Source organism: Erpetoichthys calabaricus, chromosome 1, assembly GCF_900747795.2.
Source record: "Erpetoichthys calabaricus chromosome 1, fErpCal1.3, whole genome shotgun sequence".
In the NCBI taxonomy this organism is placed as follows: Eukaryota; Metazoa; Chordata; class Cladistia; order Polypteriformes; family Polypteridae; genus Erpetoichthys; species Erpetoichthys calabaricus.
In genome coordinates this window covers 149,595,883-149,621,028 of record NC_041394.2, presented here as the reverse complement: position 1 = coordinate 149,621,028, position 25,146 = coordinate 149,595,883, and the positions used below count along the sequence as shown (strand labels likewise).

The window sequence follows — 25,146 nt, the reverse complement described above, 5'->3', positions numbered from 1 at the left end:
GTGGTAGGGGAAGAGCCCAAGTTCAAAATGCAATTGACAATTGCTATGCTTCTAACACTATGCAAAGTCAGCAAGGCACAAAACATGCTATACATGTTTGAAACATTTACCATCCTCATGAGAGAGCTACAAACAAAACATCTATTGTGCCTCAGTGGTGTCTAAGTGCTTTATAGAAGCAATAATAGTAGATGATGTTAAAAAAAAACAAAAAAAAAAACTTAGTATTTCACTTTAGACAACACAAAAATAGGATATCTCTAAAGAAATTGCCCATAGTCTTCCAGTGTTGTAACTGCTCCTCTTCTGTTTTTCAATATCAGGAGCTTATGCAGATGATATTATTTTAGTAGTATAGGTACATGACTAAATTTTAGTCTTTTGTTTTGCCTGCAATCCGGCAATCACACAAATTATATGAACAGGCTGTATTTCCCTTAAACATTAAAATGAGGGAATGCCCTTAACTACTATGATTCAGCACAGATAAAAAGCCATCTCATTTTTTAAATACTGTAATTGCACAGTATAAATTGCATACCCTTCATATGAAATGGTTAATCCTGCCACTTTGGAGTTTTCACATCCCATTGCAAAAAAGGTAAGTGATATGACAAAACCCAGCACAGAGGTACCAAGTGCAAATCTTGCGGCTCCTATCACATTTAATTTCAGTTTTTTCATTACAACCCCACCTGAGAATATTCCCAAGGCAACAGCAGGAATATTAATAGCTCCTGAAAATTAAGTAGAAAAAAAAGTTTTAAAAATGACATTTAAAAAGTGAAAATTTACCTCAATGCAAATATACTTTCCAAATAATAATTTACAGTAAAATGTTAATTTTTTATTTTTCCAGATTTCACACAACTGTAAAATAAAAAAAAATACTTTTAACGATTCCAAATTTATTCTAAGTATCCTCAATTTTGAATAATAACTGGATTGTGAATTGTAATATATACTGTCACGGTGATGTCTGGTGTGGGGCACAAACAAGGACCAAGGGCTGGAATGAGGAGCTCCATTTGCCTCACAGTGTGAGATATCTCTTTTCCTCAGGAAAGACACAAATTCAGTGTGATTAGGCCAAGGCCAAGTAAGTAGACGTCACATTTGGCGGAAAGACAACCCATGATGTCTGTAGAGGATTATTCTTAGACCAGCAGTTCTGTCCACATGACCCAGAAATGACCTACAAAAGTAGCTTCCAGAAGGAGTTTAGGCACTTGGTATCTGGCAGCAGCCAAAGGCACCCTTTGAATGGTGATTTATATGCCTCAAGTGGGACTAAGTCTACAAAGAGAAGAAACTAAAATATAGCTTTTAAAAGAAAATGGACATCGAGCTGCTCTACATGCTTTATTATTGTTTAAGAAGCCTTATATTTCTAGCACTACCACAGGAAATGAATAAAAATTTGTGTGATTTTAAAAAATGGAATGGTTATGGTATCAATTTAATTAGAGCACTCATTTAGCATAAAAAATATACTGTACTAGCTGTGTTACCTGGCTTCACCGAGAAATTTCATAAGACAGTGGGCCTCAGTTATAGTGCCATCGGTTAATCTGGTATATCAGAAGTATCAAAAGTACTACATAACTAGCTAAGTGTTTTTCTGTACTATGTTTGTAGATTTTTTTACAATGTACTAGTATTACTGACAGGCAGTATGGTGAAGAAGTTAAGGTTTTAGATCTAGGATTTCAGACTCTGAGGCTGTGGGTTCAAATCCTGCTACTGGCACTATATGACCATGAGTAAGCCACTTCACAAGACTGTGCTGTAATTGAAAAAATGAAATGTAACCAATTCTCAGAAGCTGTATGCATGCCGTAAATTTTCCTAGATAATTTATAATTGGTTTCAGGAACAATGAAACAGTTCAAGCTTTGCTGTGTTTTATGTAAAATATTTAACAAAAATGTAACCTTTGTGTGGATGTCTCTTTAATCTCCTCCTATGCCTGCTAAAATATGAAATGCAATAATATAATACTAAACATACAGAAGGCCACTTTCACTGCTAAATTATTCACATGGTATGAGGAAAGCCTCAATTCTCCAAAGTTTGCACAATGTCAAAAGGTAATGCAATTGACTGCACTTTTAGGCATTATTGAATTAGTTTGTTGAGTTTACATAATAAAATAGCAGTTCTTACTTCTGTACCACCTCCTCAAAATGGCTCAACTCAAAAAAAGATGCACTGCTTAGTCCTGCACTGCTACTACTTGCTTTCTGGATTTTGCCAAACCTCACACACAGCCTGTAAAATGCAAATGATTTCCATTATCAGAAGCAATGTTTACTTATATTCTCTAGATTTAACCACAGTAAATGGTCATTGAGTTTGTTGAGTGTGCTTTGAGCCTGTTACATGCTACAGTATTTCCTGTTTTTATAGTTTGTTTTTACCTTGCTGTTATTTCCTATGCTTTTGCTGGTGCTTTTTCCCCATTTAAGTTTAAATTATTTGCTTAACCATAACTTTGTACAAGATTTTATATTACCTCCTGCTTTTTTCAGTTTAACTATGTCTAAATGTTCTCCAGCACTCTCATTAATCTGAATCCATCCTTTGATAAAAGAATACTCTTAAGACTACTTACAAATTTACTCTCTGACAAACAGGGAGTTTATTAGGAGTACAGAAGATCCATAAACTTATTTTAAAAATTCTAAAACCTTTCTATAGAAGTATAGAATAAGTACAGGATGCAAAGAAACTTCCATGTTATTTAGTAATCACATGCATTTGTTCAGATAAGTGAACATTTTGATATTTTTCTTTGTACATGAGCACTTTATTTTCTGAACATTTAGTTTACATGAGACTTCAAGAATCTAGCTGTTTTCATTTCTTTATAGTTGCTCACATGCACTTTCTATACATAGCTAATTACACACTGTTATAAAACAGCAGGTCCAACTGAGATCACCACTTTCTAATGACATTTTTCTACTAGCAATAAGGAACTAAACAGAAATAGGCTAAGTCTGGTTCTTTTTTGGTTCCCACTACATTTTTCTCTTATGCTTCCTTGAATAAACTGAGAATCAACTCTGCAAGGCTGGTTCATGCTAAGGATGTTGAACTTACATAGACCTAGTAACACTACAGTGAGGTCAATGTGATGACCCTCAGCTAATTGGTTATTTTGGCAAAAAAGTGTGCCCTGCAGACTGTACAAACTTCAGGCCAGACAAGGCTCAGTTTAGTATGCATAAGGTCAAAGTGAGATACTACCATGGCAGTTCAAAAATCTTTGCCCATCCGAACCTGTTTGTATTCAACAGAACTTTAATAAACTCTGAAGTAATAACTTCTGCTTTTCAAAATTTAAATCTAAAGTATTTTCAGCTCATCCTTTCCATCTTAGCAGAATTTAACTGAAGGAACCTTGTTAAGAACTGTTGGAAAAAAATATAGCATATATTTAATTTTTCTTAAAAATGAAAGTGTCCCTGCTTCCAAGTAGGTCTGTGGTGCAGCTTCCTACTAAAGACTTATTAGGCCTATAGCATGAACTTAATCAACCTATACCTGATATGTGGATTTTTTTCTGTTTATTCTTCTTATACACATCCAGATTCAATAGTACTGGAATTTTGTTCCTATTAAATCCAAATAAAGTTTGAACCTAGTCAGACATGCCTTTCTCCAGTGTGTTTTTGTAACTTGAGGGAATAGTGCAAAATAATATTTTAAAATAACAGAATTAACACTGCCCCATTTCTGGTCACTGACATATTCTCTTTAGACAAGACACTTTCAGAATTTCTCTTCCCCTCACCTAGCGTAAAGTTTTATGTGTGACTATTGTTGACCGAGGAAACTGCCTGGTTTCTTTTATGTGTGAGCAAGCAAATCAAAGTATGTATATTAATGAGAAGGATGACCTGTTAATTTCCATGGTTACACACTGCATGTAAAATGGGCTAATCAAATCATATTTAATGTGAATGACTCTGAACTAGATTACTATTACTAGATTATTTAACTGGGCAAAACAATAACGATATTTCAAACATGCATTACACACATACCAATAATGAAGTTGGCCTTGGAGGTAGACTGGCCATAGTGCTGTTCAATGTATTTAGGCTTATATGTTACCATGCCAATCAGAGAGTTAAACTGTACAATTGTTATACAGAGGTACAAGAAATATATAGGGTTCCCAAGGAGTCCTTTCAGCGAGGGAATGAAATCTGGAGGAAAAAAAAGTCCAACACCAACTTTAGATACAATGCAGTAAAAGTACTTACACACTTAGTGCTAAAAATATTGAATTTTGACTCTCTAAATTCCATGGCATAATAAATCAGATTTACTTATACAGTGGAAGTTACTGCAGGTTTCCATTACCAATGTAACTGCAAAATACAAATATTTTCAAAAATGAATGCTATACTTTCACAAGGTAATTAAAAAAACGCATGTAACAGCTCCCAACTAAATTTTGTGCAACATAAGGTTATACAGGTGCTTAGCTTACATTAACTAAACATAGAAATTAGCAAGTTTTAGTATTTGCACCTTAAACTACTTAAGCATGCTACCAATTATTGTGCGACAATAATGACTTTTATGGTGTTAATTTTCTTTTGTGTAAAATTCTTTTCCAATTAATCACAGTTAATCAACCCATGTATGGCTACTCTCAATATATAAATAGACTTCATCAAAGGAGGAGTTTGCAACGAGCCACCCAAATTGGGACCCAAGTGCAGTCATGCACCGGGTGACACCTCAGCACCACACTGGAACAGTGTGTGGTTTTTTTACAGTGGCTGGAGTGCCAATTCTGACATTAACCTCCGAATTTTCCCTGCAAGTTGGAAGACCTGCTTGCTGGACTGGATGCAGGTTAACGTCATACCCAGGATGAAGCAATTGTAGGTTAACGGCTTTGCTCAATGGCCCAATGGAGTAGAGTCTCTTCTGGCATTTACAGGATTTGAACCAGGAACCTTCCAATTGCCAGAGCAGATCCCTAGCCTCAGCACCATCACTCACCCTTCTCCTTCAAAGCACGGTTTTAAATGCCACAAAATACTGCTGGCTACTAAAAGTCTTTGATAGGTACAAAAACATTTCTTGGAAGAAATGGAAACATAGTAACTAAAAACAATTCACACCCTTGGGCATTTCAACACTGTATTGTGTTACAATATGAACAAAAGTATAAACATTCTATGATTTGTAGAATGGAATCAACCTATGTGCACTTTACATTACTTTGTTAATACAGTATACATAATGTGAGTCTGGAAAAATTACAACATTGATACATTTTGTAGTTAAAATTAAATTACACCAGGATAAGCTTATAACATTCAATTATAATATAGAATAATATAACTGAAAATCATTAGTCAGATGAAGAGTTTAGGAACTTTCCAAGTAATTGTAAATTCCCGAAAGCAGAAGTAACAGCAAAAATAGAGAACAAGTGGTAGTCTTTACTGGGCAAAACACCCTCCCAAACTGGTCATCACACTAGCCAGCAAGTCCATTCCATCACCTATGGTGACTCTGAATGAATTATATTCTAGCAGAATGAGGATGGAAATAACAGTACATACATCACTTATTTGGATACTTATGACATTTGGACTTCAAAGAATTAATTTATTTTCAAAATATTAGGCATATCCTAACTAAACTAAACAAACCCACAACATTCTAGAAATGCCATCCATACTATAAAATATGGTGGTGATAAAAATATTAGTGTCAAAATCTAGCCTGTTAGAAAATAAAAGCATTCAGTCATTACAACTTTTTTGATTGACAAAGGTTACATAAACTAAACATTAAACAATGTTCAATTTCCTTTCCGGTGTCAAAACTGCTACTTCTTCTATATTCAAGATATTTAAATAAACAGTGAGGTACACCAAAACAGAGCCATGCCTATGTCAAAACTAAAATATTTAAACTACAAACAAGGTTTTTTGTAGTTTTCGTTTTCCTTTCACCTTAACACTATGCTATATCTTTCTATTTTAAGAAATATTAGATCTTCTGTTTCATTCTTTCTTAATACTAATTTTCCTTGTTGTTTTTAAACATTCTGTAGTTTACTTTTACTCTAGACACTATATTTAGTTATACTTTTCTGTTAATTTCTAGACTTTTCCATTTTATCTTGTTTAACTCTATATTGTATAGAATCACTATCAGAATCATTATCAGAAGTGTCAGCACTGCTTGGACTTTGTAGGGTGTGTGCATCATAGGTTTTTTTGTGTTATTTGCGTACTGTATATGTTGATGTATGGGGGGGTGCATTTATGGATCCAGTTGCTGCTATTTATGTTTGTGCAGTTTTATAAGATTCATTTAATACTGTTATTTCTACTGTGTCTGTTTCTCTCTGTCATTTTGATAATATTATGTAAATTATATTGTTTTAATCTATCAATATTGCAGAAAGGGGTGCGAAGACGGTTTAGGTTTGATCTGCTATCTGACTCAATTACACCACCAAAAGCCTGGTGACATATAGCATTATTGTCCGTGAAAGGGCGAAGAGTTATACAGTTAATCTGACATACAGCCAAATGGCCTGTCCCAAATGGTCCTCTGTGCATGACTCTATATGTAGATAGGCATGCTCGACAATCCAAGAGGGACAAATACACCAACCTTGTGCCATCCTGGTCAAAGAATCTGACAGAATAGGGGGTACTGCATGTACCCATAGAGGCCACTTCATGTTCTACTTTTATCTCCCTCCATTTTTGCTTCTAGTCAAGCAACACCTATGCACACAACAACAGACCAAGGTACACTCTTGAGCTTTATAGCTCATCTTCTTTGACCTTCACTGAACTTAACTCTTTTCACTTCATTTGCATAAATTGTCATTCCCCTCTACAATTCCTTTTCAGTGCTCAGCCATTTGTTAGTATAGACTATTTGCTACAGTATTATTATTGACAAATATTGACAAATAAAAAAAACAAGTCTGCCAATTTTCTTTTTTTTGTAACTCCTTCAAATTTCAATCAGAAATACTGTATGTCAAAGCATTTTTTACATTTTGGGATACTTAGCTATATCAGGCTACTGACACATATGTGATTATATGTGAAATATCTCTAGGCCAGGGGTTTTCAACCTTTTTTTCTTGAAAAGGATCTCTAGGATTTGAAATATTCTGAAGTATACCGATTTTCTTACAGTCTTAAATTGTTAAGTACAGAAATCTTACTGGTCACAACTAAAAGTGAGATGTCATAACTCTCACCTCTGCCCCTGGGCGGCACAGTGGTGCATTGGTAGCGCTGCTGCCTCGCAGTAAGGAGACCTGGGTTTGCTTCCCTGGTCCTCCCTGCGTGGAGTTTGCATGTTCTCCCAGTGTCTGCTCCGGTGCTGCGGTGGGCTGGCGCCCAACCCGGGATTTGTTCCTGCCTTACGCCCTGTGTTGGCTGGGATTGGCTCCAGCAGACCCCTGTGACCCTGTGTTAGGATATAGGGGGTTGGATAATGACTGACTGACTGACCTCTGCCCCTAGTACTTCATTTGGGGATTTTAACAAGTGATTAAAGAGATTTTTGTGCTTGTGTATGTCTTTTAGTTTTTCATATGCATATCAAATATTTTTTAATTATTTTTAAATGTAAGAACTTTAATATGGTTTGATAAGGAATAAAAATTTACCTAAAATTTTCATATTTTTTAATATGAATCCAGATTAAATGAACCAGAAAAATAACTTGTCAAAATATAACTAAAGGTCAAAAAAGAGGAAAATGTTACCTTGATGTTTTATATACTCAGTATTGTCAATGTGGGGTTCCAGTTTTGATAACTTTCAGCATAGTTCTGCTTCTAATTTCAGCCTATCACTATATTTATTTTTAAAGGAAAAATGAAGCTTATCCAACACCGGCAACTCTGTCTGAAACAATAGATTTCTGATATTAATGTAAAGAATAATTATTTATGATTATCATTATTAATACCAAAAATGATATGTTAGACACGTGTATTTTATTATCAATAATTGTTAAATTCCGTCTTGTATTTTACTCTTCTTTAGTCTGGCAATTTCTAAAACATTTCTAAAAATAATGGTACAAAAAGCAAGTTCACCAAAATTTAAAATCTTGCAAAGCTGGTGAACCACACCTGAGAGAATGAGAGAGAGAGAGAGAGCGAGAGACATGCTGTGCAGCTTGCTCATGCAGGTAGAGATGGTGAGAAAGAGAGTACGCACTTGAGATGTTTGTCTCCCATTGTGAAATGAGTGCGCTGATATACAGAAACACTTTTGGACACTGGGGGAGTTGGGGCCCCGTGCACTGAAGTGAGCAAGCTCAAAAAAAAATTGGGCCTATATTGTAAGAAATGCCAGTAAACACTAGTATGCATACATTAGCCATGTACATACCAACCCATTTCAAGCACTGGTTTAATTAAAAACTAATCAATTTAAAGACAATCTTTAAATTTCAAATTATTTTTTTTTAATAATGTTTTCTGGGCCATGAACCCAATCTGAAGACCATTGGCTTAGGTAGGAAGGGGTGTCAGACAATGTATGTGTTAAATGCAATTAAGGAAAAATAACTCATTATACCTTTGAAAATTATCCAAATGCATTAGCATGCTAACTTTGACAGCCCTGATACAGATTAATTTGGAAAAATTCCTATAGCAAGGAAATATTAATTGTATACATTAAAAGGCCTTAATGTAATAAAATAAAATGAGTTACATTCTAACAGCACCACAAAAATAGTGTTTTGCCTTGTTAAGGTTTATAAAGTATTTTAAAAATGTAGTACAAGCTAAAGATTTCTAAAACAATTTCCATATCCAGTTGCTATTATTACCTTAGCTTTGTGACAATGAAATGCTGAATTTTTGTACTCCAGTTGTACACACAGGGAAACAGTTAGGTCTTATATGAAACAGCTGTTGTTTGTTTTTGTCACTTTGCATCATGCAGAAGAAATGATATAAAGAAGTTATTACATCCAAAAATAAAGATATGCAAGGTTTTTCTTGCCCTTCAGAAATTTCAACTATTTTGCTGATTATGCCTTTACAAGAAAAAAGTGTTTTCCCATAATGTATTATGATAATTGTCAATACTACTATTATTATCTTTTTTATTTTTGTCAATATTACTTTGTAAATGTGTTACTTGCTTTCAATTGGTAGCACTGCCTGAATGTGAGCCTTTTAGTTCCACTTTTCACAAACAAGTAGAAAGAGATATAACAAGTGTGCCGTGGACAGTCTAGAAACAGAAAATTACGATATACATAAAACTATAAATAAAGCTGAAAAATTATGCATTTAAAATTTGGTTTTGAAAGCAGGAAAATGTTTTGGTGACATACAATAACAAATGTATACAGAAGATAGCTAAAGCAAAAAACTCTCTACTTAATGTAGAGCTCAGTTGAGAATGTCATATAATACCTTAGATTAGACTACTGCAATGGAGAATATATTCACCAGAGTCAGCCTTACATTTATTTGCTTGTCAAAAACTTTAGTGATATAATTGATTCAGATCATTAATTCACACATCTAGGTTTCTCTACATTCACATTATAAAGCTCTGTTTGATTATCAGGCACTCTCATGGTAAACACTCAAATTTTAAGTTATTTCTTGATTTTTTCATTTTGGAGGCACTGACACTTTCATGTTTGCTAGCATTTTTTCTCCTAATGTATTCCTGAAACTTAAAGTAACTAATACACTATTTGTACCCCGTGGCTACACCCACATAGTAATGAAAGAGGACAAACTTTAAAAATCAATAGACATTGGCACTATATCTGATCGTGTTCAGTTCTGACAGGAGAGCGTTCCCCGCATGGGGAGAAAAGTACATGGCTGTGATATCTCTGGCAATCAGCAGCTACCCTCTAAAACACATGGAGCTCTGATCTCTTTCTCAAGAACGTCAAACATTATTCCTTAACAATCTACAATCCTACATTCCAAATTGCAAGTCCTAAGTCCTCATGGTTTGGGAGATTTTGTGATGAGTGAGTCAGTGGTATTTGGTTTTTATATATATAGATTTATTTGTGTGTGGCTTACCAGCTGCCTTCATTTATGTTTTCTTATGATTCTCTTCTGTTGTTCTATGAAGTAGTCACTGCAATTTAATTTCTCAATCTCGGTTCCTTATTACTTTTATTTAACATTCACTCATTTACTTTCATTACATCTGTAATTCAAAAATATTTTAGGATTCTTGCTTCCAAGTTTAAGCATCTAATTCATAAATCACCCTACCACAACAGCGTTTTACTCTAATTTTATATTCTTTCTTTAATACAGTAATAATAAATTTGCAAAAATTAGATTTAGCATTTAAAAGTATTCTGGGTAAGGTGGGATCCCTATGAAACCTCTGTACCTTAGTTTTGCAAACTGGTTATTTTCTCATTGTGCTTTTAAGAAATGCATTTTATCTCACATACAAAAAGATGTATTATCTCTGTATTCTTCTTTGGATTTATATGTGCTTAAAATGTAAAAGCGCTGGTAGGAAAATTGGCCCAACTATCCAAACTGGGCCACACTATCCAAATCAGATAACACTTATTTTGATATAATAAATAACTTTACTGATATAAAAGGCAATATACATTATTCTCCTTGTATTCCTTCCATCTTCTGCTATGACTGCATTCACTGGATTTCTCATTCTCTCTTCAATAATTACTTAAAAATCAAATTAGCAAGTGCCATCCTTTTCTTATAAAATTGTAGTTACCATAAAGATCACTAAAGTTCTTACTAAAATTCTTTCCTTAAATATTAATCAAGAATACCATCATACTCTCGTCTCCTGTATAAAACTGCAGTCCTGGATAGAAATATTGCAAAAGAGAAAAGCTAAAAATCAAAAATGTATGCATAAGTAATTTACCTTTTGCCATTTCAGAGAAACTTACAGGCTCTTCCACAATGTACTTATGACCAGCTGCAGATTGTTTAATAAATCTGGATTGTTCAGGAGATGATTTTGAATTTCTTCTTTTTCTGGGGTCTGGCAAAGACTTTGGAAGGAACCAGAATGGAACCGCAGACAACAAAGAAATAATTCCAGCAATCAAATATCCAAGCCACCAGGCACCAACCCACCGTGAGTCTGCAGGAGTTATTGTAACACTGTCTAGAAAAAGTAACATAGTAAACTGACCATATTAATTTATTTTCTGCTGGAAGTTGTTAACATGGAGCTTTTGCTTCCCTCTCCTCAAATGCTAATTGATCTGATTTTTTGTTAGCCTCTTATTTCTTATGTAAATACATATGCATGTTTATATATATTAAAGATACATGAGTATATTCTTTTCTGTGTATAGTATATTCATTTCAGATTGAAATGTTCCTTGTTTATAATGTTTGCTTTCTGCATTTGCACAAAATGAGTCATTCCTTTTCAAACACTTATTCTAACTATTCAGGTATGTGTTCCTCTCTATCTTGGTAATGGTTACATTCTCTTCAAAATTCCTCCCCAGATAAGTTCTTTGATAATACAGAAATAAAACTACTTGCAAACAGATATTCTTAGACAGCCTGCAAATGTAATTTTCCCTCTTTAGTTAGTGTTCATATTTTAAACTTACCCATTTCCACAAAGCCAACATCAACAAATATCCCCGCACACAATGATCCTAGTAAGAATCCAAACACTGGACCTATAATTGAGATGGTTTGAACACAACCTAGAAAAATAGAAAAGATACAAACGTTAGGCCATAAAAAAGTCACCAAAATAACTGAAAATGATTTTTTAGTTACCAATATAAAAAGCTGCATTTTCTTCAAGTGCAAAATCATCTACATAAGAAATTCCTAATGGCTGTATCGGAGTCTCCCCAATGCCTCTCAGCATGTTTCCAAGAAAAACATAGATCCATGTGGACAGCCCTGCCTCTTTTTCACAACCTGTCAAGAAACAGAGTAATGAAGTGATGAAGATGGTAATGACACTGCCATAATGACACTCGTAAAGACTCAGCCCAAAGGAAGTTAGCATTCAACATGCTTTGTTGGAAAGATTTCTAGAGGATTGTGGTCCATGCCGATTGAAAAGCATCACACAGTTTAGGTAGGTGTCTTGCCACACATTCATGCTGGGAACCTACTGTTCCATTTCATCATAAAGGTGCACTATTGGATTATAATCTGGAAACTGTGCAGGCAATTGCTATTATATAGTAGCTCAAATTCACAGGCTTATCTCCTTTAATGATAAAATAAAAAATACCCCTTCTTCTGCTATTATCAGAATTTGCATAGGAGCTTGCTAACAATAACATTAACCTATAAATCACTTGTAACTTCTTCTTCTTCTTTCGGCTGCTCCCGTTAGGGGTTGCCACAGCGGATCATCTTAAATCACTTGTAACAACTGTTATAATTAAATGAGGAATGATAATTTATTTGCTAAATGAAGAAATCCAGCATTACACTTCTCTTAACTTCTACTAATGTTTACAACAAACAAAACAAGAACAGCAATCCAGCTAGTTATATATATATAAAGAAATAAATTCACTCAGAAATACAAGTAAGCAAGTGGACAAACAATGAATGTTACAATAAACTTGTGATGCAGAAACTGCACCTATCTATCCATCCATTATCCAACCCGCTATATTCTAACTACAGGGTCACGGGGGTCTGCTGGAGCCAATCCCAGCCAACACAGGGCGCAAGGTAGGAAACAAACCCCGGGCATGACACCAGCCCACCGCAGGGCACACACACACACACGCACACACACACACACACACACACCAAGCACACACTAGGGACAATTTAGGATCGCCAATGCACCTAACCTGTATGTCTTTGAACTGTGGGAGGAAACCGGAGCACCCTGAGGAAACTCACGCAGACACGGGGAGAACATGCAAACTCCACACAGGGAGGACCCGAGAAGCAAACCCGGGTCTCCTAACTGCGAGGCAGCAGCACTACCACTGCGACACCGTGCCGCCCCAAACTGCACCTAAGTATCACAAATAAAAACTTTAAGCCAATGCACAGGATGCAGTCTGAAACTATTTATTTGGATAATAAACTGTAGATTTTGTGGGTATCTCGGTACACACCACAGTATGCATACATTGACTGCTGGTACTTCGAATCTCAAACAATGACCCGCAGCACAGAGTACCCATGCAAATCAAGCACTGTCATCTAGTATAAAACACAGATCCCTGTGTCCTCACTCACTCTCTGGAATGTTGTGCACCTAATTATGCATGCTGGAAACAAACCTTAAAAGAGTCCGATCTCTACAACTCCCAGAATTAGAAAACACATGAGATGCCATAAAATAATAATAATAAAAAATAACACATGGATGGCATTTATATCTTCTTGACTGAAGAAAAAGAGCAAAGCATTTGCAGAGATATATTAGAAACAAAAAAAAAAAATTGGTTCTGAAAGTAATTCACTGGCTTTAGCTGAAATGTTGAATGTGCCGGTTTCTACTTGGCACATTTGAATCACTATGGATTGAGATGATTCTCTGACCTTCCACATGAAACTGAGTTTTAAAAACTAAGGACAAAGGTTATTAATGAAAACTAAATAGTACAACTAAATAGGCATTCTGTTATTTGTTACAATATAAAAACAAAATACATTTCTGGTCAGTGGTCATTTTTGCCAACTCCATAATTTAATTATATTTTTAGATGCTGATGCAAATGCAGAGTTATGATTTACGGCAATTTTAACCAAGTTTGAATTTTTTGTTTTATAATCTAGTTTTATGTAATAAGCTATTAAAAAAGCATGTGGTTAAGCTGCTAGGGCAATTTTGTTTTAATTCTGGTCATGATCTACATTCACTGTATCTGTTTAGACTGATGAATGAATGAAAAGTTATTACTAAATACAGGTCAGGTCAGGTCTGGTAGGGGAGCATGCACTGGTACAGAGCATTGCCACACCCACCACAGAACGAACCAACTCGAGATCTTGCAAAGATATTGGGAGCGTGACACCTCTTTCCGGCAGCCTCATGACCTCCCATGTTCTCCCAATCTGCCTACTGACTTCACAGGAAGAGTCACCAGAGGCATGAATGTCTATGCAATGGTAAGTAAACCTTTCAACGAGGTCAAAATTCCCTCCGCAGAAAGACATACTCCTGATGGCTATGCCCAAGAGGTCATTAAAGGCCTGGATCGTGGCTTTTATCCTGGACACTTGCAAGCCCAGACACTCAAGACTCCTCACTCAGTCTCTCCAGAGCCCCAATCAGAGCCTTCATTGACTCTGCAAAGATCACAACATTATCGGCAAAGTCAAGATTAGTGAATCTCTCTTCACCAACAGATGCCACACAGCCACTGGACCCCATGACCCTACCCAACACCCAGTCCATGCAAACACTGAACAGAGCAGGATCAAGAACACACCCCTAACGAACCCTAGATTCAAATGGAAAAAATGCAGATGTTCTGCCTCCACTCTGCGCAGCACTCACAGTACCAGTGTAAAAGCCGGCCATGATATCCAGCAACTTTGGGGTATCCCGCAAAGTCTCAGGATGTTCCATAGGGCAGCTCGATCAAATGAGTCAAACGATTTACGAAAATCAACAAAGAAACTCTGCCGATATTCACGTTTGCACTCAATGAGAACCCTCAGTGCCAGGATGCGGTCAATGGTAGACTTCTTAGGTGTAAGACCAGACTGCTCTGGTCGCTGGTAGGTGAGCAAGTGTTCACAGATCCTATTGAGGATGACCCAACAAGGACCTTACCTGGCACCAATAGCAGTGTTATCCACCTGCAGCTACCACAATCCAGGCGATCACTCTTCCCTTTCCAGATAGGGATGACAAGTCCTGTTTTCCAGTCAGTTGCAAAGATTACTTTCAATGCCAGAAGGATAACCTTACCACCATCCTGGAGAAGTTCACCCTGGACACCATAGATCCCTGTAGCCTTTCCTATCCTCAGCTGGGTCACTACTTGTGCAATCTCAGTGAGATTGGGTGGTTCACAGCTAATTGGAGGATCTACCTCAAGAACCATGGACCCAGAGATGCCCAAAGTCCTAATGTACTAACATACTAACTACTGCTACATTAAAGTCACATTTATTTTTTCAATTATTTATTTTTATTTATTTTACTTGTTGGACTCAAAACGTTATAACACAAAGCAGCATGGTGACACAGCGGTAGTGCTGCTGACTCGAAGTAAGGAGACCAGTGTTTGTGTCCCAGATCCTCTTTGTATAGAGTTTACATGTTCTCTACATGTCTGCATGGGTTTCCTCCAGGTGCTCCAGTTTCCTCCTGCTGTCGTAAGACATTCAGGTTTGGTGAATTGGCAAGCCAAATTTGGTCTGAGTGTGTGTGTGCTTGCCCTGCAATGGACTGGGTTTGCTCCTGCCATGTGCCCTATGCTAGTTGGGATTGGCTCTAGCCCAATCTCTGTAACCCTGATTTGGATTAAGCTGGTTAGAAAATTACATGACATCATAACACACCTCAACTGCATATACAGAGAGTAAAATAGAAGAGAGTAATGTAAATAGAGTTTGCCATCTAAACCATTAAGTGTAAAAAAAAGGTAAGCACATGTTTACTTCAGAATCATATTTATGAGTTCTTGACAATTTCTGAACACAGCCGATAACCTTGTCTGCCTTGTTTTGATTTTATTTTCCTGTAAATTCCCCATGTCATCGGCTTAGTCAAAAACTTTTTTCCCAGTGCTCCATGATACTTTGCAAGGCCATTGTGGCATAACAATACTTTCACACATGCATAAGATCACTGCCTAATCTGCTTCATGCATGGATGATGTCATATGCCATTCAAGTTAGATTTAAAACATCTACAGTATTTTAAATTGAGGAATACAATAGCTGATCATAGTGAGAATATTATGAGTTCTGCCAAGGGTTGTATAGCACTGATTCTTGTGTGCTCCCTCAATCTCTAGTCACTGCACTGCGCAGCACAGCATGGCTAATTTGCATACACAAAGAACCATGTGCAGAGTCTAGTCAAGCCTTAAATTAGCCCTTCCCTTCCACAAGTCAGAAAACATACAAGACCTTGTGAAATAATAATAACAAAATAATTTATTATTAATATTTAATATTTTTATGGCAATTCTTTCTTCTTGATGGAAGAAAAAAATCTGCAAAGATAGAACGCCTGTAGATGCCTCGTGAAACAATGGAAAGAGACAGTCACCGGCTGCTGCCTCATGACAGAGCTAATGTCTACCCCAAGATTAAAACTCTGTGAGCACAATGACCTATGTTTTTTAACTTATTGCTAATTTGTGGCCATATGTTGTATTTTGTTTGTAGTTATTGTTCCATCTGAGTCTTTTGTTGTTTGAGGCACAGTGGCTCAGTGGTAAGCACTGCAGCCTCACAGGTCAAATCACATTTTTGTCTACAATAATCATCCAGCATAGTTGATAAATATTTCTTTAGCCCTCAAGGACACTTAAAAGACCATTGCACCACTATAATCCAGTCAAAGCTAGTTCAGTTTCTCATTTGTCTTTAACTTCAATGCATGTTGCAGACAGTTCTGTAACAGAAATGTAACTAAGTATTTTTGCACACTCTGGTCCATGGTAGTAATAATGAAATAAACTGTCACTCCATTTCATTAAACGACTATACACCATTTGGTTATGTAGCCTAACAAGCAAGACAGCTGTTAGCTACCTAAAGAGAATATGCAAAGATTTGGTCATAAATGGAAAAGTACTGTTTGGGAGTACTTTGAGTATGAGGCTGACAGTAATAAGAGAAAAGTGTGTAATTGTAGATGCAGCAGTCAGGTAAGTGAATCACAATTAAAAGGAAAGATCCTGATGAATTTTAAAATATTCTTAAACTGCTTTCTTAGACCCCTCCTTTAACCGTCACCTTATCGTGGTGGAGGGGTTTGCGTGTCCCAATGATCCTAGGAGCTCTGTTGTCCGGGGCTTTATGCCCCTGGTAGGGCCACCCAAGGCAAACTGGTCCTAGGTGAGGGATGAGACAAAGAGCGGTTAAACAAACCTCCTATGAAGAAAAACAATTTTGGACGGCGTTTTCCCTTGCCCGGACGCGGGTCACCGGGGCCCCACTCTGGAGCCAGGCCTGGAGGTGGGGCTCGATGGCGAGCGCCTGGTGGCCGGGCCTGCACCCATGGGGCTCGGCCGGGCACAGCCCGAAGAGGCAACGTGGGTCCCCCTTCCCATGGGCTCACCACCTATGGGAGGGGCCAAGGAGGTCGGGTGCAGTGTGAGTTGGGTGGTGGCCGAAGGCGGGGACCTTGGCGGTCCGATCCTCGGCTACAGAAACTGGCTCTTGGGACGTGGAATGTCACCTCTCTGAAGGGGAAGGAGCCTGAGCTAGTGCGCGAAGTTGAGAGGTTCCGGCTAGATATAGTTGGACTCACCTCGACGCACAGCTTGGACTCTGGAACCAATCTCCTTGAGAGGGGCTGGACTCTCTACCACTCTGGAGTTGCCCCCGGTGAGAGGCGCCGAGCAGGTGTGGGTATACTTATTGCCCCCCAACTTGGAGCCTGTACATTGGGGTTTACCCCGGTGGACGAGAGGGTAGCCTCCCTTCGCCTTCGGGTGGGGGGACGGGTCCTAACTGTTGTTTGTGCGTATGCACCGAACAACAGTTCGGAGTACCCACCCTTTTTGGAGTCCCTGGAGGGGGTGCTAGAGGGCATACCTTCTGGGGACTCCCTCGTTCTGCTGGGAGACTTCAATGCTCACGTGGGCAATGACAGTGAGACCTGGAAGGGCGTGATTGGGAGGAATGGCCCCCCTGATCTGAACCCGAGCGGTGTTTTGTTATTGGACTTCTGTGCTCGTCACGGATTGTCCATAACGAACACCATGTTCAAGCATAGGGGTGTTCATATGTGCACTTGGCACCAGGACACCCTAGGCCTCAGTTCGATGATCGACTTTGTGGTCGTGTCGTCGGACTTGCGGCCACATGTCTTGGACACTCGGGTGAAGAGAGGGGCGGAGCTGTCAACTGATCACCACCTGGTGGTGAGTTGGCTTCGATGGTGGGGGAGGATGCCGGTCAGGCGTGGTAGGCCCAAACGTGTTGTGAGGGTCTGCTGGGAACGTCTGGCAGAGCCCCCTGTCAGAAGTAGCTTCAACTCCCACCTCCGGCAGAACTTCGACCACATCCCGAGGGAAGTGGGGGACATTGAGTCCGAATGGGCCATGTTCCGTGCCTCTATTGTTGAGGCAGCTGACCGGAGCTGTGGCCGTAAGGTGGTCGGTGCCTGTCGTGGCGGCAATCCCCGAACCCGCTGGTGGACACCGGCGGTGAAGGATGCCGTCAAGCTGAAGAAGGAGTCCTACAGGACCCTTTTGTCCTGTGGGACCCCGGAGGCAGCTGATAGGTACCGGCAGGCCAAGCGGAATGCGGCTTTGGTGGTTGCTGAGGCAAAAACTCGGGCGTGGGAGGAGTTTGGGGAGGCCATGGAGAATGACTTTCGGACGGCTTTGAGGAGATTCTGGTCCACCATCCGGCGTCTCAGGAAGGGGAAGCAGTGCAGTGTCAACACTGTATATGGTGGGGATGGTGCGCTGCTGACCTCGACTCGGGATGTTGTGGGTCGGTGGGGGGAATACTTCGAAGACCTCCTCAATCCCATTAACATGCCTTCCAATGAGGAAGCAGAGCCTGGGGACTCAGAGGTGGGCTCCCCCATCTCTGGGACTGAGGTCACCGAGGTGGTGAAAAAACTCCTTGGTGGTAGGGCCCCGGGGGGTGGATGAGATACGCCCGGAGTTCCTCAAGGCTCTGGATGTTGTAGGACTGTCTTGGCTGACACGCCTCTGCAACATCGCATGGACATCAGGGACAGTGCCTCTGGATTGGCAGACCGGGGTGGTGGTCCCCCTCTTTAAGAAGGGGGATCGGAGGGTGTGTTCCAACTACAGAGGGATCACACTCCTCAGCCTCCCTGGAAAAGTCTATTCAGGGGTCCTGGAGAGGAGGGTCCGTCGGATAGTCGAGCCTCGGATTCAGGAGGAACAGTGTGGTTTTCGTCCTGGTCGCGGAACAGTGGACCAGCTCTATACCCTTAGCAGGGTCCTGGAGGGTGCATGGGAGTTTGCCCAACCATTCTACATGTGTTTTGTGGACTTAGAAAAGGCATTCGACCGTGTCCCTCGGGGAATCCTGTGGGGGGTACTTCGAGAGTATGGGGTACCGGCCCCCCTGATAAGGGCTGTTCAGTCCCTGTATGATCGGTGCCAGAGCTTGGTCCGCATTGCCGGCAGTAAGTCGAACCCGTTTCCAGTGAGAGTTGGACTCCGCCAGGGCTGCCCTTTGTCACCGATTCTGTTCATACCTTTTATTGACAGAATTTCTAGGCGCAGCCAGGGTGTTGAGAGGGTCCAGTTTGGTGGGCTCAGGATTGGGTCACTGCTTTTTGCAGATGATGTTGTCCTGTTTGCTTCATCAGGCCGTGATCTTCAGCTCTCTCTGGATCGGTTCGCAGCCGAGTGTGAAGCGGCTGGGATGAGAATCAGCACCTCCAAATCCGAGACCATGGTCCTCAGCCGGAAAAGGGTGGAGTGCCCTCTCAGGGTTGGTAGCGAGATCCTGCCCCAAGTGGAGGAGTTCAAGTATCTCGGGGTCTTGTTCACGAGTGAGGGAAGAATGGAGCGTGAGATCGACAGGCGGATCGGTGCGGCATCCGCAGTAATGCGGGCATTGCATCGGTCTGTCGTGTGCGGCTCAGCTCTCAATTTACCAGTCGATCTATGTTCCTACCCTCACCTATGGTCATGAGCTATGGGTAGTGACCGAAAGAACGAGATCACGAATACAAGAGGCTGAAATGAGTTTCCTCCGCAGGGTGTCTGGGCTTTCCCTTAAAGATAGGGTGAGAAGCTCAGTCATCCGGGAGGGGCTCAGAGTAGAGCCGCTGCTCCTCCGCATCGAGAGGAGTCAGATGAGGTGGCTCGGGCATCTGATCAGGATGCCCCCTGGACGCCTCCCTGGTGAGGTGTTCCGGGCACGTCCAACCGGGAGGAGGCCCCGGGGAAGACCCAGGACACGCTGGAGGGACTATGTCTCTCGACTGGCCTGGGAACACCTTGGGATTCTCCCGGAAGAGCTAGAAGAAGTGGCTGGGGAGAGGGATGTCTGGGCATCTCTGCTCAAGCTGCTGCCCCCGCGACCCGACCTCGGATAAGCGGGAGACAATGGATGGATGGATGGATGCTTTCTTAGAGGTGTATACAAAGAGATGGAGGACAGTGACAGAATAAAAATAAATCCTGCCAAAGAAGGTAGAAGGAAAGTTAAGTTGGTCAATAGACTTTAACTTTATTTCTATAGAAAGCTGCTGTCTGGTCACTCAGTTTATTGAATACTTGTATTAAGAAAGAAAGTGTTCTGGCACATCAATCAATGGAATGTCTAGAACGCTGTGTAAATTACCTTGTTGTGTAGGCACAGTGTTAGTGAAGATTTATTAATCTTCATCAATCAGCCATTTTTTAAAGCTAAAATGAAAACTCAAATAAATGATTCTCTGATTAATTCACCGAAAAAAAAAAAACTGATCATCAAACTGAACTTCATTAAACTGAGAATGAAACACAGGTAAAAACAGTATTAAAATAAAATGAACTTAATAAAATTAACCTTGCATCTTTTTCTCTTTTTTGTGCTTGCCTTGTTGCTTTAACTTCTGCATTTCTTTTAAAAGATCTATTTTGTTGGTTTGTGGTAGGTTAAAAAAAACATTTTTTTTTTAATTACAGTAATCCCTCCTCCATCGCGGGGGTTGCTTTCCAGAACCCCCGCGAAAGGTGAAAATCCATGAAGTAGAAACCATATGTTTATATGGTTATTTTTATATTGTCATGCTTGGGTCACAGATTTGCACAGAAACACAGGAGGTTGTAGAGAGACAGGAACGTTATTCAAACACTGCAAACAAACATTTGTCTCTTTTTCAAAAGTTTAAACTGTGCTCCATGACAAGACAGAGATGACAGTTCCGTCTCACAATTAAAAGAATGCAAACATATCTTCCTCTTCAAAGGAGTGCGCATCAGGAGCATAGAATGTCAGAAAGAGAGAGAAAAGCAAACAAATCAATAGGGCTGTTTGGCTTTTAAGTATGCGAAGCACCGCACGGCACAAAGCTGTTGAAGGCGGCAGCTCACACCCCCTCCGTCAGGAGCAGAGAAAGAGAGAGAGAGACAGAGAAAAACAAACAATCAAAAATCAATACGTGCCCTTCGAGCTTTTAAGTATGCGAAGCACCGTGCAGCATGTCGCTTCACGAAGCAGCTGCACAGAAGGGAGCAACATGAAGATAATCTTTCAGCATTTTTAGACGAGCGTCCGTATCGTCTAGGTGTGCGAACAGCCCCCCTGCTCAATCCCCCTACGTCAGGATCAGACAATGTCAGCGCAAGAGAGAGAGAGAGAAAAGTAAGTTAGGTAGCTTCTCAGCCATGTGCCAATAGCGTCCCTTGTATGAAATCAACTGGGCAAACCAACTGAGGAAGCATGTACCAGAAATTAAAAGACCCATTGTCCGCAGAAATCCGCGAACCAGCAAAAAATCCGCGATATATATTTAAATATGCTTACATATAAAATCCGCGATAGAGTGAAGCCGCGAAAGGTGAAGCGCAATATAGCGAGGGATTACTGTATTATTATTTATTATTAATACCACTGCTATAAACGTAAGTCATTTTTATTTTTGTGGAACCGGATCAAGATAATGTATGTTTTGTGACATGGCGCATTATCTGGCTGAAGATTTCAATTTGAAAAAGAGGAATGTAAAGGGATGTACACAGTTAGAAACAACTGTTAGGTGTGCTTCACAAAAGGTAAAAGGAATACAATACCCAAAAATGATATCTTTATGTTACTTACCCCATGTAGTTTGTACTGATGACCAATGAATATTTTTAATCCTCACTTTCTTGAAAAAAAGGAGGGGTTTATGGTGACAAACACTGGATAAAAGCAAACAATATCAAACAGTCCATGAAAAAAATCTCATGTCACCCACGTTAAATAATCCACTTTTCAAGTCATCCAGTTATACGAGGGACATTCAAAAAGTTTCCGCAGTTTTATATTGTCATTGGAAATGGTGAAGGCAGGAGGAGTAGTAATTGGACATTAAAAAGTTGGTACGACGATGGGAAAATTGAATTGCAAAGGAAGGTGACTATGTAGAAAAGTGCTTGTAATTTCTTTTTGAAATTCTTAATAAATAAGAGTTTTAAAAAAGTTTGGAAACTTTTTGAACATCCCTCGTATTTTCCAAAGGTGGTTAATTTAACAATACCTTAGTAAAAACATGTGTTTTGATATTATGAGTATACAACTGGATGATTTGACATGTGGATTATGGAACACAAATAACATGAGATTTTTCCATGAACATTTTTAATACTGTTTGCTGTTATCCAGTATTAGTCATCATGGACACCTATCCTATCAAAAAACTCTGTTCTTCATAAAAACATGAGATTACATTTTCTTTTCTGTGCCATCACTACATACTATATAGGATAAGTGACATAAACAAATATTTTTATGTGGAGTATTATTTTAAGAAATAAAGGACTGAACACCATGTGCTTAAAATTTATTAATAATGTCTTTTAATCTTAACATTGGGGAAAACAAAAACATGCTTTATAGACATTAATTCAGTTATCCTCAAAGGTGTTTATTCCAGTTACAGGATTACAAGGGACAAAGTCTATCTTGTCAGCATTAAGCACAAGATAGGAACCATCCCTGAACAAGACACCAGTCCCATGTGGGGAACACAGGCAGGAATTTGGAAATAAAAGTGTTAAGAAAAACATTTTGTGCTCAGTCTTTGTAATTTGTAAGAATGAGCTTTACAAATTAGGGTCCATGCCAGAAAATTTCTTCTCAGCATTTGAAGCATTGTAAGAAGCATTTCATATGCCATGCCAGCAATCAGATTTCCAAACACAATTGCAGCAAACTACCTTGTTTAATTTTCAGTATTGTAAGGAGTTGCCCCGCTTGCCAAGAACTCAGTGCCCCAACAAAGTAATATAAGGCAGTGAAAGCTTAATATAAGATGTCCAATATAAAAAGTGAAAGAGAGAGAAAGTGTGTAATGCAGCAGTAGGGCAATATGTGTGGCTTGTATGCTAAGAGGCCAATAAAAATAAGAGAGGTAATGACATGGGCAGGACTGTAGAAACTTATAATAATTTTACAGATTTTATAAACCCTGGGCTTTCACTGATCAAACCCATTATACTGTACAGTATTTTCTCTTTGAATGTTATCATATTGAAATTTAAATTTTAAACTAAATTACTTATTTAATTAATTTTGAAACATATTAATTTGTATTCATATGATAATAATACTCATTTGTACTTTTCAAAATTGTGAAAATGCAGTCCACAGACAATTTTCATATTATTGTTGAAACTCATTTAACTGTCACCTTTCAATTTTATCTTAGATAAAGTTCCTCAGTTACAGTCCTGGATGGCCTCAGTGGCTACATGTTTTCATTCCAAGGAGTTTTGTATTTAGAAGCCAGGCCTAGAAGACAATGAAACTTGGTATTTAATTATATGGATTGTTAGTGATTTCATTCTTTCAAGACAAATCTTTAAAATATTGTAGATTTTTAATTTTCTGAGAACATTATCAATATTTTTGTAGTCCCAAACAGATTTGTGCTTCTTGGTCCATTTATTCATACAACATTTTGCTAACACAGATACTGTAGTTCATGATGCATATACATTGATTTAAGTACAAATATGTTAGCTGGAGATGTGGTGGTTCCTTTGTCATTTGCCTGTCATTATTATCTGATGCCTTGTTAAGAAAACAGGCAACAATTTCAATTCAATTCAATTCAAAATTCAATTCAATTCAATTCAATTTTATTTGTCATTCAGCAGAACATCCAAGATGCGCTGCAGAACGAAAATACGATGCACAAGACATTAATAAAAACACATAGTTAAAATCAGCATACAATGAAATACTAAAATGCTTCATTTAAAAGACGAACGGCAGTAGGAAAAAAACTGTTTTTAAACCTGGTAGTTCTACATTTCAGGCTGCGGTACCTTCAAAAGTACAATAATAATTTCAGTTCTCAAATCTGTAAATTGGCTGTTAGTCAAGTTTGGAAGTCACTTTAACACACTTCTACAGAGCATGTTAATGCCTACATTTATACACTGCAGTCATGAGTTATCAACCTTATTAACAATCCATTAAGTAAAATTATCATAACAGCCATTTGCCACAAGGACCTAAAATGTGGAAGTAGACATGTTGTATCAGTCTTCTTAGTTCTTTTGTTTTCAAACTTTTAATTTAATGGCATTTTATCATAGTGTACACCTATTATAGCTGCTGGGGAAATCTTCAAATTGGTTTTAAATACATTTGCTGGCTTTATTATCATTATGTCCTGCTCATCACTGAATATATAGGAGCTGGGCATCCACATGGTTTAAATCACTTAGACTTTGAATTCCCCCTTCCTAATGATGTTGTACTTCTATAGGAATCAAATACAGAAAAATACTCAAAAATCAAGAATGCAATAAAAATATTTTGTTTACCATGTTTCCATGAATTTGCCACTATATATTATCTCCTAGTAATTCAACTAAATGTTCAGTGTTGCAAGCATCTAATAGTGTAGTTGGCTCAAAATATGATTTCAGATTACAAGAATAGAATGCTTCTCATTAAAATTATTTAGGAGACATAATAAAAAATATTACTGATTCATTTTACTGAACCTAGAATGTACTTACCAGAATTTGGGATGACAGAAGACTGATCATTTATATGACCAGATGCATCCTCTCCATGATGTAATGAACAAGGAGAAAAAGTATTGGATGAATTCAGTGAGGATCCAATCGCTGATTCAAATTTATACCTATAAACAAAGTAACAGTATGATATTACCTCGTGCCATACCACCATACCAATTGCACTTAAGAACAGGGAATCCAACTGAACCTAAATATATCTGGGGAGACCAACCAGGAAGGAGTGGGTTGCTGCTGAAGGAGGTGTTGTGGTGAAGCAACAGGGGG

At 38.7% G+C, this 25,146-nt stretch overlaps 1 protein-coding gene across 3 annotated transcripts in view; it reads right to left on the bottom strand.

Annotated features, from left to right (window-relative positions):
* Positions 1-25,146, bottom strand: part of LOC114655881 (solute carrier organic anion transporter family member 1C1-like) — a 107,539-nt gene that overhangs the window by 27,112 nt on the left and 55,281 nt on the right. For 2 of the 3 annotated variants that reach the window (XM_028807170.2, XM_051919629.1), the window contains 6 exons: positions 24,859-24,986; positions 11,804-11,950; positions 11,629-11,727; positions 10,923-11,168; positions 4,053-4,217; positions 542-737 (listed from right to left, as the gene is read on the bottom strand). In XM_028807170.2, coding sequence (XP_028663003.1) covers positions 542-737; positions 4,053-4,217; positions 10,923-11,168; positions 11,629-11,727; positions 11,804-11,950; positions 24,859-24,986 — 981 coding nt within the window. The remainder of the gene's footprint in view (positions 1-541; positions 738-4,052; positions 4,218-10,922; positions 11,169-11,628; positions 11,728-11,803; positions 11,951-24,858; positions 24,987-25,146) is intronic. The other variant, XM_051919635.1, reaches the window with a different exon arrangement.